Below are 16,772 nucleotides of genomic sequence, written 5' to 3' on the forward strand. Positions count from 1 at the left end.
AATGAGTTTAGCTGAAACATCCCAAAAGCAAGAAGCAGCCAGCCAGCATTACACACTCTGCTTTGGAGTCAAATTGTTTTGCTGCCCAGTAACACTTGTGGCCACCTATATGCATTGGGTATGGCTGGGATGGAGTTAACTTTCTTAATAGCAGCCCATATGGTGCTGCTATGGATTTGTGGCTATAACGGTGCTGATAACACAACAATGTCCTGGCTATTGCTGAACAGTGCTTGCACTGTGTCAAGGATTTCTTCTTCTCACTCCGCTGAGCCCTCTCCACCCAAGTGAGCAGGCAAGGTGTAGGGAAGAAGCTGGGAGAAGATGCAGCTGGGACAGCTGACTCAAATTAGTCTAAAGAATATTCCATACCATCTGACACCATGCTCAGCAATAAAACTGCAGGGTTTTGTATTCCAAGGTAGCCATTGCTCAGAAACTGGCTGGGCATTACTCTGCTTGTGGGAGGGGGTGCGGAGTGCTTTTACATCACTTGTTTGTTTGTTGTTGTTTTGTGTTTTTTTCCCACCCCTTTCCTTCGCTTCTTAAACTGTCTCAATCTTAACCAATGAGTTTTCTTGCTTTTGCTCTTCCTGTTCTCTCCCCCATACAACTGGGGGAGAGGGAATTGAGTAAGCTCAAGTGTGGATGCCTGGGTCAACCCACCACACCATGAAAGGCAAACCTGCCCTTGCAGAGAGTCCACCAACACCAACAAATGCAACAATGCAGATGCCTTGGAAGGGCTGGTCTCCCAGGCATCGAGTCACACACCTATACACAGGACAAAGCTTTGTTTTACAGAGGATAAAATAGTAAACAAAAGATACCCAAAGGTCTGGGTGGGGTACCACATTACCCTTTTTAACTGCTTTGTTACTATCGGTTGAAGTGGCATTCTCGCTTGGCGCAACAGACTGTTCTCCAAGGCCTCCTGAAAAAGAAAAAGAGCAGAGACATCTGGTGAGTACACTGTCAGAACTCTGACATAGGAAGGACAACCGCTGTCAGTGAGGCCATTTGTATGTCTGCCGGCCACAGAAAATGGCTGCTTCACCTGTACAGGGAGCAGGAACTAAAGGCCTGATAATGCTGGGCTCTTTTCCTGGATTTCTTCCCAGGCTACAATGGTACCTTTCAACTCATAATCACCCTGTGCCTCAGTTTCCCCATATACTGAAAAGGCAAAAAGTCTCTTCTAGGGAAGTCTTTCCGTTCTGCAACAAGTCCAACTTGGGAACACCACAGAAGCCAAAGAGCAGCTATATGCAGCACAGAAGCCTGGGCAGCAAGCCACTGAAGTCACAGAAACAACATGGAAAATCAACCCAGCATCTCTTTGGCAGGAAAGCTCTCCACGTTACTGTAGTAGGAAAAAAAACTCAAAAATCGTACCTATGGTCAAAGAGCACAACACATGAGACAACAAGATCTATAACACAAATAAAATGTGCTTTGGGACTACGTCCACTGCCTTAAGCAGTGCCTCTAACACCATCACTGTTGTCTCCCTCCCTCCTTCCCCATCCTGGTATCATGGGTCCCTTGTGAGGAGAAGGGATGCTGACTGGGCTGATCTCTGCAGAAATATCAGCAAGAGCAAGCTTCTGTAGTCTTGGTGGCAAGGTGAAGCAGGAAGACCATGATCAACCATCAGATGCAGCAAGGGAGATACTGTTACTCATACAGCACTGCGGCATGCAGTGTAGATGCTTCAAGAGAGATGTCCCACTTTCAAGAGAGCTGGAAATGTTCCAGCCCATGAAACAATCTAGCTTTGCCAGCTGGAAGACACTCCTTTTGCTCTGGAGCTGGCTTCTTGCAAAACCTCCTCCAGCCCCTCCAAGTAGGCAAGGACACAGGGAAAGGTACATCTCTGACACCTGGGAAGAAGGCTGAGAGGATGGTATCAGATTCTACCCCCTCCAATATTATATTATAAGAACTAATTAGCATACCAGGAAAGGCATGATTGGAAGAGAGTAATAAAATGAACCAGAGGAAAATAAAATACCCAGACTCTCAGCTGACTATAGGTTAAAGCTTCCTGGTCCAAGAGACGCACTAAATCAGGGAATTGTCTCCCAAAGGAAGTGCCATAATTTAACAGAGCTTGACTGGACAAAAGCCACTAGATGTGTGAACAGGAACAAGCCTGATTCAGCAAGATGGATTGCTCTGAACTCTATCACTCTTTTTCAGCCCCAATGTCCCATCCTAAGATTTCCCTTTGTTTTCTTTCATACCCAGTCCTTGTCACTTCCTTCAGCCCAAGCTCAACAAAAGTTCCTCTTCTTAGTTAAATTTTACATCCCCAGGACTTTTCACCCTCCCAAAGTACGCTATTCTTCACACAATGTCCCACTGCATTTAAAGGAAACCCCAGCCAGCCATTTACCACCAGAATTATTAACGTATGTGGGTTTTGCTGAAGCAAAGGATAATTTCGTATTTCTAAACAAATGCAGCTTGCAGTCACAAACAGATTGCTTCTTAATTGAAATTGGGAGGTGAATTATATGGTGAATTAGGAAAAAAGAACAACTCTGCATTGAGTGAATTGTTCCCCTAAAAGGGAACTGCATGGGATTGAATTGCAAATGATGGCACCAAACCCTGCAGCCGGGCCCCTTCTCCTGCACCCGGGCTGCTGACCTCTGCCGTGCAGCAGTGTCATTTGCGCAGGCTGCTTTTCCAAGCTGTGAGCACATTCTTTCCCAGAGATCAGTGCAAGCCTTGGTTTCTTATGCAAAGGAGATGTTTGAATAAACGAGTGTGACTAATGAAATCTAAAACATCTTTGCATATTTTGTCTCATTGTAGCCCATGAAAGGGGAAAGCGCTATACAAAAGCCAGATATGGGTGTGCAGATACACCAGATACTTTCAAACGTTACTAATCTCACTAGGACAGACAGGGAGCACCCACACCCTTCTCTCCCCCAGGGGTATTTTGGAATCATATTTGAGAATTTTGGAAGACATTGTTCTGATTGATTGGGCTTTTAAACACTTCCTATCCTTATGATACCTAAACACAGACATTTAATCGTTAAATAAGAAGTGATTCTTCGCAAGAGAAGGATAGTGCATGATCCTGGAAAGACAAAGATAAATCACTGGCATGTTATCAATAAAGTCAAGAAATGTACCTTGTATCTGGAAGCAACTGCACATAGACTGCAGGCAATGTGTGGGTCTTGTTGCTCCCTCAACAAGTCCCTTAAGTTGTTGTACCTTTCTGTCAGACTATTCTGTCACATCAGAGAGCAGAGTGGATTCCAGCCATCACTGCTCCAGAGCATGAGCTGCCCATGTATGCATTTAAGCCTATTATCACTAGAAACGTTGACAGGGAGAATGCAGATTTTCAGTTTGATGCAACAGCCTGTATAGTAATAAAAAGGCAGGCCTGATCTACTACTTACAGTAACCTTTAGTAACATAAGCAAAACAGGGCTGACTTTTTTTGTTTTTTAATGTATATCCAGCAGTTATCAAGCCCTCCAAAATCACTTTCATGCTCAGTACTTCATACTTGTTGCTGTGCCAGACCAGCTATCACGCTTCCCATCCTGACTTTTTAAGATTTGTCTGCTTCTCCCACAACCAGGGATGATACAGATTTTGTTTGATCATGCCTCTGTGTAGGGAGCTGTACTAAATCCTCAAAGTTCTTTTAGCTCCCACACTTTTATGATTCTCTCCTTCCTAACGATTTGTAGGAATTAACAGCTCCAGCTGAGCATTGCTGGACTCCCTTGCTAGATAACTTAGCTCCTGTGCACAGCCTGACAAAGACACAAAAGATTCTCCTCCCAGGCTGGAATATTTCACCTTCAGCCTAGAGTGCACTTGTATGACAATTCATTTTTCTATTCCCCATAGACCAGCACTGCCAAGGGAGCTTACTTCCAGTAGCTTAAATGCACTGTAAGTCTGAGTTAATTCACCACGCTCACAATCATGGCTGAAGAACAGGTGCCTAAATTGTTTGCAGAAACTACAGAGGCAGCTTGAGGTGATATGTAAGGGTCCAGTGAAGCAGAAAGCAGCAGGCTGTGGCATTGTTGGGAAGAAAGCAGCTTCTCCCCCTCTTCCAGAAGAGGAAAATGAAAACCCAATTTTGTTTAAAGGAGTCCAAGTTATTCAGCTGGGACCAAAATAAAAGGCAGCAGATTAAGAGAGAAAGAGAGAGCACAAAGTATGCCAAGAGTTGGATAAAACTGTACTATTTGCAGTTTCCTTCTGCCACTAGCACAGGCAAAAAGACATGTAATCCAAAGAAAGAGCAGGAAGCAGACTCCATACAGTATCCATAATGCCCACAGGAGAGGCTGGGACAAGGAGGATACCTTAGTAATTTGTTTGAACTGTAAATTTGTCTTCTACCAGATGCAAGTTAGGTTTGAGAATATTTATTGTTGCATGCATTCTGCTTTTTTGTTTGTTTTAAAACGCAAGTAGACTGAACTACAGAAGACAGAGTGATGAGATCCCTTACAAAATAAAAATTCCATGCCTCCTTACACTTGATCAAAAACCATGAAGGCCTTTTTGTTTAACAAAGGAGAGGAAAGGCAGGCAAAGCAGCAAAGCAGTCTGCTAATTAGGACACAAGCTGTGGGCCCGAAAATACACACCACCGTCCTATTGAGCGTACACACTGTGTAACACCCCATAACACTGCAAAACTGCTTGAGAGACTGCTGACTTCTAAAACATGGTAACAATGTCTTCAAGTTTTTATCTGAAAACACTAGTTCAGAGACAGCTGAGTCACTTGAAAGCAAAAGAGAAACATCAATCCATCCTGAAATACTAGAAGCTTAATTTTCAGACTATGCTTATCTAGAATTTTAGTTTAAAACCCAATGATAGTCAAGAGGAATTGTAGGTGTCTGAAAATTTGCATATTGAGAACACAAAATGCTCCTACATGGGAAGCTGGATGAGATGAAGCTGCAACATCTCCCTTTTTTCCAAGGTGAAAGAACAGATAATGTCCAAATGAAACGCTCTCACCTTCAATGCAGTTCCAAGCCAGGATAATTTTTTCTCTCCAGGCCCACAAAGACTCTCTTGACCATGTGCACTGGATATTCTCTTCTTTCGTTGGCTGCTTTTCATACAGGGGAAGGGCTACTTAGCTGAACTTGGGCAATAGCTTCAACCACTATGTTTGTCACCTCCATTGAGGACAAAGGAGTCTCCAGTGAGCCCTGGGGACTTTGCCAGTTTCTCCTGCTTTTCTAATTCAGCAGAGAACAACTTGACTGTACGGATAATTATCTGGTCTCACGTGAACTGAACCTCAGCAAGACTTCTTCTATTACATCTTATGGTGGTGAAAAAGCCATTTCAGAGCTTGGACACAATCAAGGAAAAATGTGTCCTAAATTCAGAAAAAGACAATTTAATCTCCCCTCCTCATACCTTAAAATTCTTCACTTTCATAGTTTCATTCAATACATATGTTAGTCACATGCCATAGCTTAGAGTTTGGATTTCAAACAGAGGCTACAATGAAGCATCAATATAAAATGAGAATTACAGGTAACATTAAGCACTCATCTCTTTTCAGAGTTTTAGTTCTGGTAAACTCTGTCATATTATGACCATCAGGGAAACTTCTGAAAGTATAGGGTAAGACAAATGATGTTACATGCTGCTTTTTGATTTTCTCATTAACCAGTGGTCAACAACTTTTTAGGGCACACAAAACCCTTTATTGCACTGGATTTTCTAACCACAGAGAAAGTGATGATTTTATTAAAACAAGCTCTGTTGGGAGATGTATTGGAAAATGCATTCAGAATGCAGAACAGATGTTTCCCAGAGCTGGTAGAGAGTCTATAGCAAAACCTTTTCATAAACCCCAGGGCCCTGGAGATCTGAGCAAATGATTTGAGATAGATCCTTTACCATTTCCTGTCAGTGGAATAGCTGACGTTCCCCTCAATTTACTTAAGGAAAAATAAATTAAAGAGGAAAAGATTTCCGAACTCCAAATTCCCTTCAGGAATCTGTTTTTCTTATTCAGAGTAAGCTGACTAGCTGCAGTAACTCAGGAGAGTCCCAGGGTTCAGAGGTTTGACAAGCAGATGTGTCATGTCCACATCAGCTCTGCAAATGCTCGTGCAGGAACAAGACACCAGCCTCCCAGAAAAGTTCACAAGAAGGGAAAGGTGATCACAGCTAAGCAAATGCAGCACTGCCAAAAACATGAGCTGTAAAGCACTTAATGTGTCCTTCTGCTGGCCATCCTCTGCAGGCAGAGCAGAAGCATCAGCAGCACCCTGTGTTTTCCCTGGGCACTCAAGGGTTTTCTGGAAGTGGCTGCATCACTTTTACACTGTGATGCATCTTCTTTTCAAAGAAGGTGTTGCAAGGAGTGGAAGAACCTGAACGGACCTCTTCACCAGCCCTTCAACCAAGAGTCAATACTCTCTGGAGACTGGGAAGGACTGAGAAGAATGGAAGAGGGCCTTTTCCTACAGGCGATTAGCAACCACCTCTTTCCCTTGGGGTAAAAAAGGGACAGACAGATAGGAGCGAAAAGAAAGCAAGCAAGCTACAGACTGTTTCTTCCAGTGAGAGTCCTGCAAGGCTCTCACTTTTACTCAGTCAAGTGAAAATGAAAGGCCAAAGTGAGTACACAACTACTTCCACCACATGCATGTCTCTGCTGCACAACCAGGTTTGCAAGCCCAGCGTGCAACTTCTCCCCTCCAGCACATCAAAGCAGCAATATGTAGCACCAACTATGCTCTGTTGCATTAGATTTCCTGTGAATCCAAATGATCAAGATCTATTTCTAACACGTGTCTGCCTCTCCATGACAACCTTCTTGATTCACAATAATCCTCCTCTACCTGTCTCTCCTTTGAAAGTAAAGGAAAACAGAAGTGAACCTCCAGGTGTTAAGGAAATGGTAAGAGCTGTCTGGTGTTCATCCAATGCTGTTCTGGTGGGCAGTACAAACCCTCCTGGCCCCCTCCTGTTAACATCCTTTTCCCTCTGACCTGCACAATCTAATTGCTTCAGCCTTTCTGTGCTCTCTTGCAGCATCCCTCTGCTCCCTTCCAGCTGTGGGCTCCCAGGCACAGCCAGCCAGCTCTCCTCCCACTGAGCCTTTCTAATTCTTTTGTTTTCTCCTTACCTTGTTTATACTGGATAAAAATTAACTCTAAATGAAAACATTACACTGGAAGCTGAATTATGTTTAAAAGCAATTAAAACTCCTTTAACGGAGAACATGTGGTGCAAGCACAGAGTACTTTCTTCCAGACTGCTTTCTGCCTGGATATTCAAACACTCCCAGTCCTGTAGCTTCTTGGAGAGTTTTTGATGCCTTCTGCCCCCTCTAGAGGTCTGTGCCATATCTAACAGATGGATGAGGACCCTAAGCAGTAGGGACACCCCATTTGCTTGGTTACCTACCAGCTCAAGCACAACTCATTTAAAGGACACCCCAACTGACTGGGAATTTCCCAGTGACTGGGAAACTGAGGAATGAGCCAGCACTGAGGCCATAGGGCAAGTGGGGCCTGGCTTGGGACTCAAAAGGCTTTGGGAGCACAGATGTGGCTGCCATTGGGTAGCCTCAGGTCAACTCCAGCCCCATACCCAGCAGACCCCTGCCTCCACCCCAGCTGTGAGCAGCAGCACCAGGACCTGCTCAGCCAGGGCATCAGCCTCCCCAGTGAGCACCCAGGGAGGCTCTGCAGGCCAAGGGGAGCAAGACCATTACAGGCAGCAAGCGGAGCAGGAGCAACACTGGAGCCAGCAACACCACGCCATTTCTCAGCATGCTGGAGGGAGACAGTTCAAGCTTCACTTATCGCTATTCAGAGCCTTTCCCTCCAGGCTCCCAAGGGGATTGGCAGCAGCGTTTAACTGCATGCCACCACTCCAGGTGGCATGCAGATAAAGGAGCCCAAAGAAGGCCTAAACCTGAGCAAGAGCTTCTCTGAGCACAGGGCTAACCATGGGGCACGGATTTCTGTTGCTGCAGCAGCAACGCCAGGAGCTGGTACCTCAGCAGGTTGCAGTCCAAAAGCAGCACTGCCTCAGGAGCACAAGACCTATGTTTTCACAATGGACCTATGCACGATGCCACTCCACTCCAGGTGCCATCTCTCAGCTCCTTGGTGAAACAGATGCCTGAATCGTTCACAGTCATTAAAAAAACAGCGGGGGAGTTGGGGTGTAAGTGGCAAAGTGAGCTTTCTTCACCACAGCAAACTGCCACACTGAGAGCTGGCAGAGAAGTTACCCAACCCGGCCCAGAGACAGCTGCACTTCACTGGAAGAATCAAATTGGTAGAAAAGCAACTCTCAGACCTCTGCATCTCTGCCACAATCCGACTCTAGGATTCAGCAACTCCATCAGTTTCAAGAACAGCAGTGAATACCCCCAAGAGACAAAGCTTTCTAAATTTCACACTATCTTCTCTGTAGAACAGCTCTAGGAAGTGAAACAGCAGGATAATCTGAATATTTCCTTTTGCCTGTGATCTTTGCCCCAGAGAAACTTGTTACCCATTCCCCAGGGCTGTTCAAGTCACCATCTGGCCTCAGAACTGCAGCGGCAAACACAGCACAGCATTTCAGCCTAAAACTAATTTGCTTTCTTTCCCCACTTGACAGCTGAATAAATACTTTGTCCTTGCCATTTGAAAAGGGGAGCTGCAGTGAAGTTTTTTTTTTGTCCACTGTAGCTACAAACGCCAGCCTTCTTTCCAAATTAGGCCTGAACAACCAGCTTGAGGCAAACACATTTATTCCACAAACCTAACTCCTTTCTGTTCACAATCAACCATGAGCAGTTTACAACTTTTTCTGATTTATTTGTTATTTGCTATTATTCGTCAAGTCATTTTGGCTGCTGATTTTTTCTTGGACCTGCCAGCTATTTCACGGAATGGGGTAAGCAACATTTATTTTGTGGGCACAGCAACATCCCTGCTTTAAAGGAAAGAGCCCGAAGTTCAAAGCATCCAAGCTAGCCTCCCAGAGTTACTCCTCTCATAGCTTCTTAGATTTTAGTCTTTCACTGACCATTTCTATCTCCAAATTCATTTGCTAGGACACTCATAGAAATGACAAAGAAGCATACACAGTTGAGGCAAATTCAATTTTTCATTTGAGCAAGTATTCAAGGAAATTAGGCACTTGCCCAGCTCTGAAACAAATGCATAAGTTAGGCAATTCCACAGTTATTGGCTAAGCACTGTCGAATTTTACAATTAGGGTAATGGATTTAACTTCCAACATAATTTCCATACGGATAAACCAATCTCCTCAAGTACATTTGCCCATGTGTTCCCTGCATCACAGTTAATTAATATAAATCTATTTAATAACCTCCACTTAAACACAAAAGACTATTCAGACTCTTCTGGCACCAGTAAAAGGAACACTCTCCCAGTGTGTTACACCAGCTGTAGACAAGACCTAAAGAAAATTTAATTAAGAACGATCAAGAGCAAGACAGTTGCAAACAGCAATCAGATGTTATAAATGCTCTACATGGTGACTACCCCAGCTCCTTAAAGGATTAATAATGCCATCTTGTACCAACTCCCAGGTACCTGAGACCTGCCCAAAAGAGAACCTGGGGGATGGACAAAGCTGTGGGGCTGGGAGCCAAAGACAGGCAAAGCCAAGCAGGTAGCAACAGGGATTCTGCACTGTCCGAGCACTGACAGTGTGCTGCAACTACTGCTCTGATCTGCAGCTACGCCCAAATCGGATGATGGCACCACACCGAACAGGAAGAAGCTGTAGAAATGGGCTGCTTGGAAGCAGCTTAGACTACAGCATCAACGTATACAATTTTTGCAGTTGTCTTTGGGTGTTTAAAGTAAGTTAACTGCTCACTAACAAAATGTAACCTGATTAATTCCTGATGTGCAGCATTTGACAAGAGTGATACTGAGTTGTCATCTTCCTGGTTTATTTCTGAAACAAGCATATGAATTAGATTCATAGGATAAACACTGCCAAAGTTACCACTAAGATTGGATAAGTAATATATCTGGGAAAAGAAATAGCTGGGGAATTTTGTTACGATGCCATTTGTTAACAGCATTTTAATTTGAGCAAAATTTCAGAGCTCAAAATCATTTAAAAAAAAAGAAAGAAAAAACTATGAAAAGCTGAATGTTGACTGCAAAACAAAAATGAAACTAATTATTTTGACAAGTGGGAGGCCACCATTCAGAAAACTTGATTTCAGGGTACAGTGCATTTCCAGAACAAACTTTGTCATGTATGTGACCAGTTGCCATCAGGAACCTAGACAAGAGGGAAAAGAAAAACAACATCTTACTCCAAGGGGGACACAGAGCAAGTAGCAGGGCTGTGTTGTTCAGGTTGTGCACTGGCAAGGGCCAAACGGTATAATCACTTATTGCTTGGGACCTTCTTTAGCCTGTCCTGCAGGACATCTATCACATTTATCACAAGCAAAGAGGGAAGGAGGAGATAGACTTTTATTTCTCTTGTGGTGAGTGAAGCATTTCTCCATTTGTCATAAACTGAGTTTGGAATACCACAGCCCACTGCATGAAGGAACACCGCAAGGCTTGTCCTAAGTGGTTCTGAAGTAAAGTGTCATCCTGTAGAGTCCCTAATCCAAAGAAAATCAGATCCTGCATACCTTTTTGTGCAACAGGTGGAGTATCTGTTGTTACCACATACACACATCACAAGCAGCATCTCACTGCCTAAGAAGTCAGTGGCAGTCTTCCATTAACATCTGATGTTGACTCAAATGTTATTTAGTACTCAAGTACCACTCTCTCACCCCATCATACTTCAAAGACACATAGGGACTGTACAAACCACAGCCTAAAAATGGTATGAAAGTAGGAAAAAAAAACCAACAACAACAAAAAAAAACACACTCGTGAAGCAGGGATAAGGGAACAGTAAGACAGCACTTATCAGCATGTGAAAGCTCTCCACAGGTATCCCATAAGGAGAGCTTCTGAGGAGACAACTAAGGAGAAGAATTAATTCCCTTTGGTAAATACAAGAAGAACCTGTATTAACCTGTAATGGAAGACCAAATGCACAGAACCCTGTCTGGGCAGGGGGCAAAGAGAAACTGCCCCAAGAGGAAGGAGAATACTGTACTCCGGGCAAGGGGCTACAGAGGACTGACGCAAGACAGGGAGTCTCTAAAGCAGAACTGAATATGCAACACACAGGAGCTTATGGAGGAAGGGAGTCAGAAGAATCACTCAAACATACAAAGGCAAAGCAAAGCAATGAGCTGCTGCTCTGCACCTCTCTTGTGCTCCCACATTAAACTACCCATGGAATTCTTCCTTACTGGAAGCAAGCAGTGCGGAAAGGATAAAACAGCACAGCCAAAAGCACAAAGCTGGCCTGTGGTGTGCTTTTGGAAGTATCAGCTGCAAGGCCTTCCAGAGCAGAATCTGTGCCTGTGAACTGAGCTGCAGCTCACTGGATGGCCAAGCACGTATCACCAGCGCTCTAGACCCGAAGCTTGTGGGATCACCCCACAGACACTGCCTGCCTGACAGACAAATCCCGCAGCAGTGGCAGGATGTGCAGCTGGCAGCAGAGAACAGGCAGATGTGGCCTTACACACGGGGAATTAGAAGGTTCATCAGCTATAGCCAAGGGTCATGAGCCTTCTAGGCTATTACCTTTATGCTGGAGAAAATCTGGTAGGTTTGAGAAAGTTGCAACAGGATTGCAAGATTCTGAACTGGCAGAAAAAAAACAGCATCTGCTTTTCTGCAAAGAGAAGGTGACTGGCTTAGTGCACAGAAACGAGCACTCTCAGCCCTAGAGGATTTATCCAATTCTTCCGAAGTAGAACTCTTGCCCTGCCTTTGTAAACGACAGAACTATGGGAAATTCATTTCATGGTTGCCTTCTCTGGTAAAACCCCTGACTGAACGGACTCAAAAAGGTGAACACAGGGGCTAGTCATGGAAAAATCATTTGACACAGCTAAATAGACTTTATCATCAGGCAAAGTGTCAGGCATTTGCCACCTACTTTTCCACAGAATGGGCCGAGACTCCTCTTCTTTTTTAGAGACTGCATGGACTGCAAAGAGAAATCCCTAGTGTGCACATCACATGTTGTGGAAAACAGAAAGGAGGTATGCACACAGATGAACTGAGCCCTCAGACACCTCTCCCAGAATAAAGATGTTCCTCTACCCATATAAGAGGAAGCAGCCTTCACAATGATTTCCCAGTGGAAGCGCTCTCAGATATGAGTTATACCACATACATAGCTATTTGCATTGCTCCTGGCCAGTTATCATAAACACAGCTCAGATTACGATAGCACAACCCATAGATCCGCTCCAAACTGAAATGAATTCAAGCTTGGGCCCCAGGCAGCCCTTAATACAGCAATGCTGAAGTCTACCCCATCTACCCTGAACCGAGCACCACTATAGCAGAGCACCAAACAAGAGCTACAAAGGAAAAACAGCTCTGAGCTTAGCATGTATATGCAAAATCAGCTGAATTTAACCATCTCTCTTTCAAATCTGTAAATCAGATCTTCCCTGGGATATCAGTCAATCACATCCCACAATCCATTCAGCTCCTAAACTAAGCAATCTCTCCCAACGTGAAGCAGTAGAAGTCCTGCTTGTGACTGCTTTGAACACCTCAAGCATGCCACTGGTGAAGAAGTCTTATTCTCCAGTCTGAGGCTAAACACTATAGCTCTTAGAAGGAGAGCTGCACTGTAGTAAAAGGTCCTGCAAACAATCCAGACTTATGTGGGAATTAATGCCTTGTCTCAGTAATGTAACCAGAGAGAAGAGAAATATGTTTCAGTGGCTGCCAGCCCACCACACTTTGAATGGAAAGCTGCTATGCAACTAGAAAAGCACTGCAGTCATCCCCCCTGCAGCATGCAGACCTTCCAAGTATGCACTCACACAGCACTGCACATTCTTCTGTTCCCTTCCAGATCTCTTCAGAGTTTGCCTCCATACCCCAAAGCAGTTTATGCACAGTACTTGCCATGAGCAAGTCCTGAAACAGGAAAAGTCCTGTGAAACAGGGTGAAACAAGATCACCACAGGCATCCCAAAACACAAAAAAGACAAGCAGCCTGCTGTAGATGTGCGCCTTGTGCAGAGCTGGTAAAAGTAGCTACTTTGCTGTTTTCATAACACGCTCAAGAACAGAAGAGCTGTGCAAAAAAATGTGCCAACAAACCAGCTCCCTGCTATTATTAAAAGAAGGTTTAATTCAGAACTCCTCTTTGCTTAATTCACCAGAGAATAACTTGCTTGCACTAGGCTCATGAATTTGATACCAGTGCCTCCAGCCATTCGCGGCAGCCTCTGTCACAACACAAGTTATTAAATACCTTACATGGTTCAAAGGCAGTTCCCACTGTTATTTCAGTAAAATCCCTGAGATCATACATACCCCCGTTCTGACCACACTGTTATTTGAAGTATTACCTATTCTATCCCATAAAGATGCTCTATAAATCCTTCCTGAAACTGATCTGTGCAAGTGTGAAAGCTTCATCAAGGCCTTCAAGCCATGAGCCTGAAAATCTCTCAGTATCAGAGGCCAAGAAAACCTAGTTTGAGTGTTCTTGAAAAGCATTCTTGGCTGCAGTGGGATGTAGTCACTGCCTCAGCAGCAAGTCTAACACAGCGTGGTAGCACTGAGGGCAGCCAGACTCCCATGTCTTTTGATTTGCCAAAGCAGAACAAACAGAAGACAGACTTGCCCTTCTCACCCACAGGGGTGCCTTTCAGGACTTGAAGCTGCCTCAAAGTGATACAGAAATCAGGATAAGAGATAATATACCAGTAAATTCCTCTTAATCCCTAAACTGCCTGAAAAGACTTAAATTAGGCCGTTAAGATTAAATAGGCACACCACTCCCAAGGCACGGCAAGAAAAGAAAAGGCCTTCTTCCTCTGTGACTAATGCTTCAGCAAATAAAGCAATACAGCAAAGACGATCACTTTGCACCTGAGGACTGGATCTGAGCTACTGTGCAGTTTCACAGCCTACCAGTGGACTTTCTTGTTTCCCCACGTTTCAAAGCCATCAGTGAGTTTTCAGCAGCACAGGAATCCTCAAAGCTTAGACTCAAATTTCTTCTGAACTACTGATATAGTAAAGAAAGCATTTTCAATAAATTTAAAAAAATCTATAAGACTTTTCAAAACCATAAGCTGTTGGACAATTTTTCATCAAAATTATGAGTTGGTGAAGGACATGCTGAGAATAGCACCCACTGGCAGATCTCCAGGCACCTTATTTGTTTCATTATGCTTTGAACCATTACTGTATCTCTGCTGGGCCAAATCCAAAGGGTATCCACTTCAACACTATCCCATGAGAACAACTGATTTTCATAGCAAACATGACATGCAGACTTCATCCCACAGAGGCAGGGAGGCAGCTATCAAACATTCTAAATGCAAAGTGACACTTTCCCTTTACCAACATCCCTTATTGTTTTTCACCCCTTTAGCTGCAAACCATTTTAGGGAGAAGGGAGAAATTTTCTGTTTGGCATATTTTTATATGGCATTACATGTTGTAATAACAGGAGGGTACGGAGGACACAATTTGGCCTACAGAATCTCTACTAGTATAAAAAGCAACAAACAAAAAGAACACATGCAATTCTACGACCTTAGGACCTAGGTTCAAAGGAGAGTAGCTAATGGAGGGAGGAAAGAAACAACACTGGATGTTTAGAATTGGGTCGGCAGAAAACACTTTGGAATAAATCTTCAGGAAAATTCTGAAAGGGTCTAGATGAGAAATGAACTAGTTGGTAGTTATGAGCTCTCTTGTAAGAGCATGTCTCGTGGCATTCACTCAGAGTTCATCTGCACTGTTTGCAAAAACTCTCTATTAACTCACAGCTCAGTTTTAACTGAGTGGACAGAGATCAGCACACATACTCCACAAAACCTGCTTGGATTAAATGGGCTACACTTAGCTATAGACTGTCATCGTGTCTGCCTTCCCCTCTACAGAGTCTAAAGAAAACCCCACTGCTACAAAAGCATCTGAGAATGATGCTTTGCACACAAGATGCTATTGATACTGCCTTCTGCAGTATTCAGCTGCCCAACCTGTGCTCTCCCTAACAAATGCTTGAAAAGGAAGCTCCTTTGGAACAAATATGGTTTAGTGGAGGACTTGTTAGTGTTAGGTCAGAGGTTAGACTTGATGATCTTGGAGGTCTCTTCCAACCTAGATGATTCTGTGAAAGGAGACTGCCCATGTGAATAAGGACTTTCATGTCAGTTTTGACATGTACTTTAAATACATAAAACAAGAGGTGCAATTTCCTGTGTAATGCCATTTCCCTGCGTGACCACACAAAAGAATCCAGGCACACTGGACAGAGACATCCAGATGTCTAGACAGGAGACTAGAAGAAGGCAAAGGGGAGTTGGAATGGGAAACCTTTCCACACCTGGAAGTCTCAGCCCTCATCAGACAATACACAGCCTTTACAAAAATAGATCATCTGCAGGTAGATCTAGGTTTACTGGAGAACACTGTCCCTCATCACCCATAGGGGCATGCAAATTGCATTCTTCCTCTGGAGCCTGCAACAAGCTCGTAGAGTGTATGCCTACAAACAGCCCAAGAGTGTCAAGTAGCACTTTTTTCACCCCTCCTCCCACTCCTCTCAGCTAAACATTTTCTGGGGACAAGGAAACAACACAGGGAAAGAAGAATGCCTGGCCTAATAGCTTGTTCAGAACTGCAGCTCCCAGATACGAAGAGCCTGTGTGTCTGTATATACGTATTAAGTACTTCCTCCACTATACAACTAATCCGATTAGCAGCTTTAGGAAATTCTGAAATGTTATAATTCAAGGGGTCCCACTCATAAAAGGTCTTAGACTGTTTCTGTACAGAGGTTGCATTCTTCCCACTGGAAATAAAAGAGCAGAGAGCAAGACTTTCTCCCAGGGAAGAATGGGTCCCAATCCCCACCATGCTGATGTAGACCACCCTCTTACAATTCACAAGAGTGTCAAGTAAGTCCCACAGGAGAAGAATCAACCCTTCCTGCCCCTGTAGAGAGCCCCCTTGCAGGACAGGTGAATACAGAAAACCCTCTATGTGTACTCTGCAGAAAGCTAAACTCACTGTGACAGTCACAGGGGCTGGCCATTTGTCAGCTTGCACTTCCAAGGGTTGAAAGCCAGGGGGATGAATGAAACCTGCTGGAGATGAGGACAGGGCCAAATGAACACGACAGCACAATTCCCTTATGCAGTGCATCGCATGATGCACCAACTTTGCCTCAGTCAATAAAGGGTGCCAGGAATACACTAGCCTAACTACACAACAGGAGACATGGTTGTAAGAGACCAGTGGGTTATAAAATTCAGTTAATTTGCTAGTTTGTCCAGCATAAGTGCTGAGCACAAAAAATGTGTATGATTTGACAACAAAAAAAAACATCACAGCAAACTGATACGTTCAAACAGCATTTGGATTTGCTTCCCCAGCAGTTTCATCTAACTTCAGGAGCTGACAAAGGGACATGGAAGAGATTAATCCTGTCCCACCTACTTAATCCTCATTTTCTGACTTACCTTCTGCTCTGAAGGCAACCAGCTTCTAATCACTTATCACCTGAGAATACACCGCAGCTCAAAACATGACATGAATAGGCTAAGTGACACGACTATGCACGATAATGGCACTTCCAGGGAACAATCAGCAATATAAAAAAACGTGCAGACCTCCTTTGCC

The 16,772-nt window shown here is 44.0% G+C and overlaps 1 protein-coding gene across 17 annotated transcripts in view; it reads right to left on the reverse strand.

The window, feature by feature from the left end:
* Positions 1 to 16,772, reverse strand: part of TLL2 (tolloid like 2) — a 93,244-nt gene that overhangs the window by 46,365 nt on the left and 30,107 nt on the right. For 13 of the 17 annotated variants that reach the window (XM_080598165.1, XM_080598166.1, XM_080598156.1 and 10 more), the window contains one exon: positions 860 to 934. In XM_080598165.1, the coding sequence (XP_080454291.1) occupies positions 860 to 934 (75 nt within the window). Of the gene's footprint in view, positions 1 to 830; positions 935 to 5,025; positions 16,134 to 16,160; positions 16,238 to 16,772 lie in introns of those variants that run through there. The other 4 variants (XM_080598157.1, XM_080598158.1, XM_080598160.1 and 1 more) reach the window with 4 other exon arrangements.

This window comes from Anser brachyrhynchus (genome assembly GCF_964034855.1).
Source record: "Anser brachyrhynchus genome assembly, chromosome: 6".
NCBI classification, from domain to species: Eukaryota; Metazoa; Chordata; class Aves; order Anseriformes; family Anatidae; genus Anser; species Anser brachyrhynchus.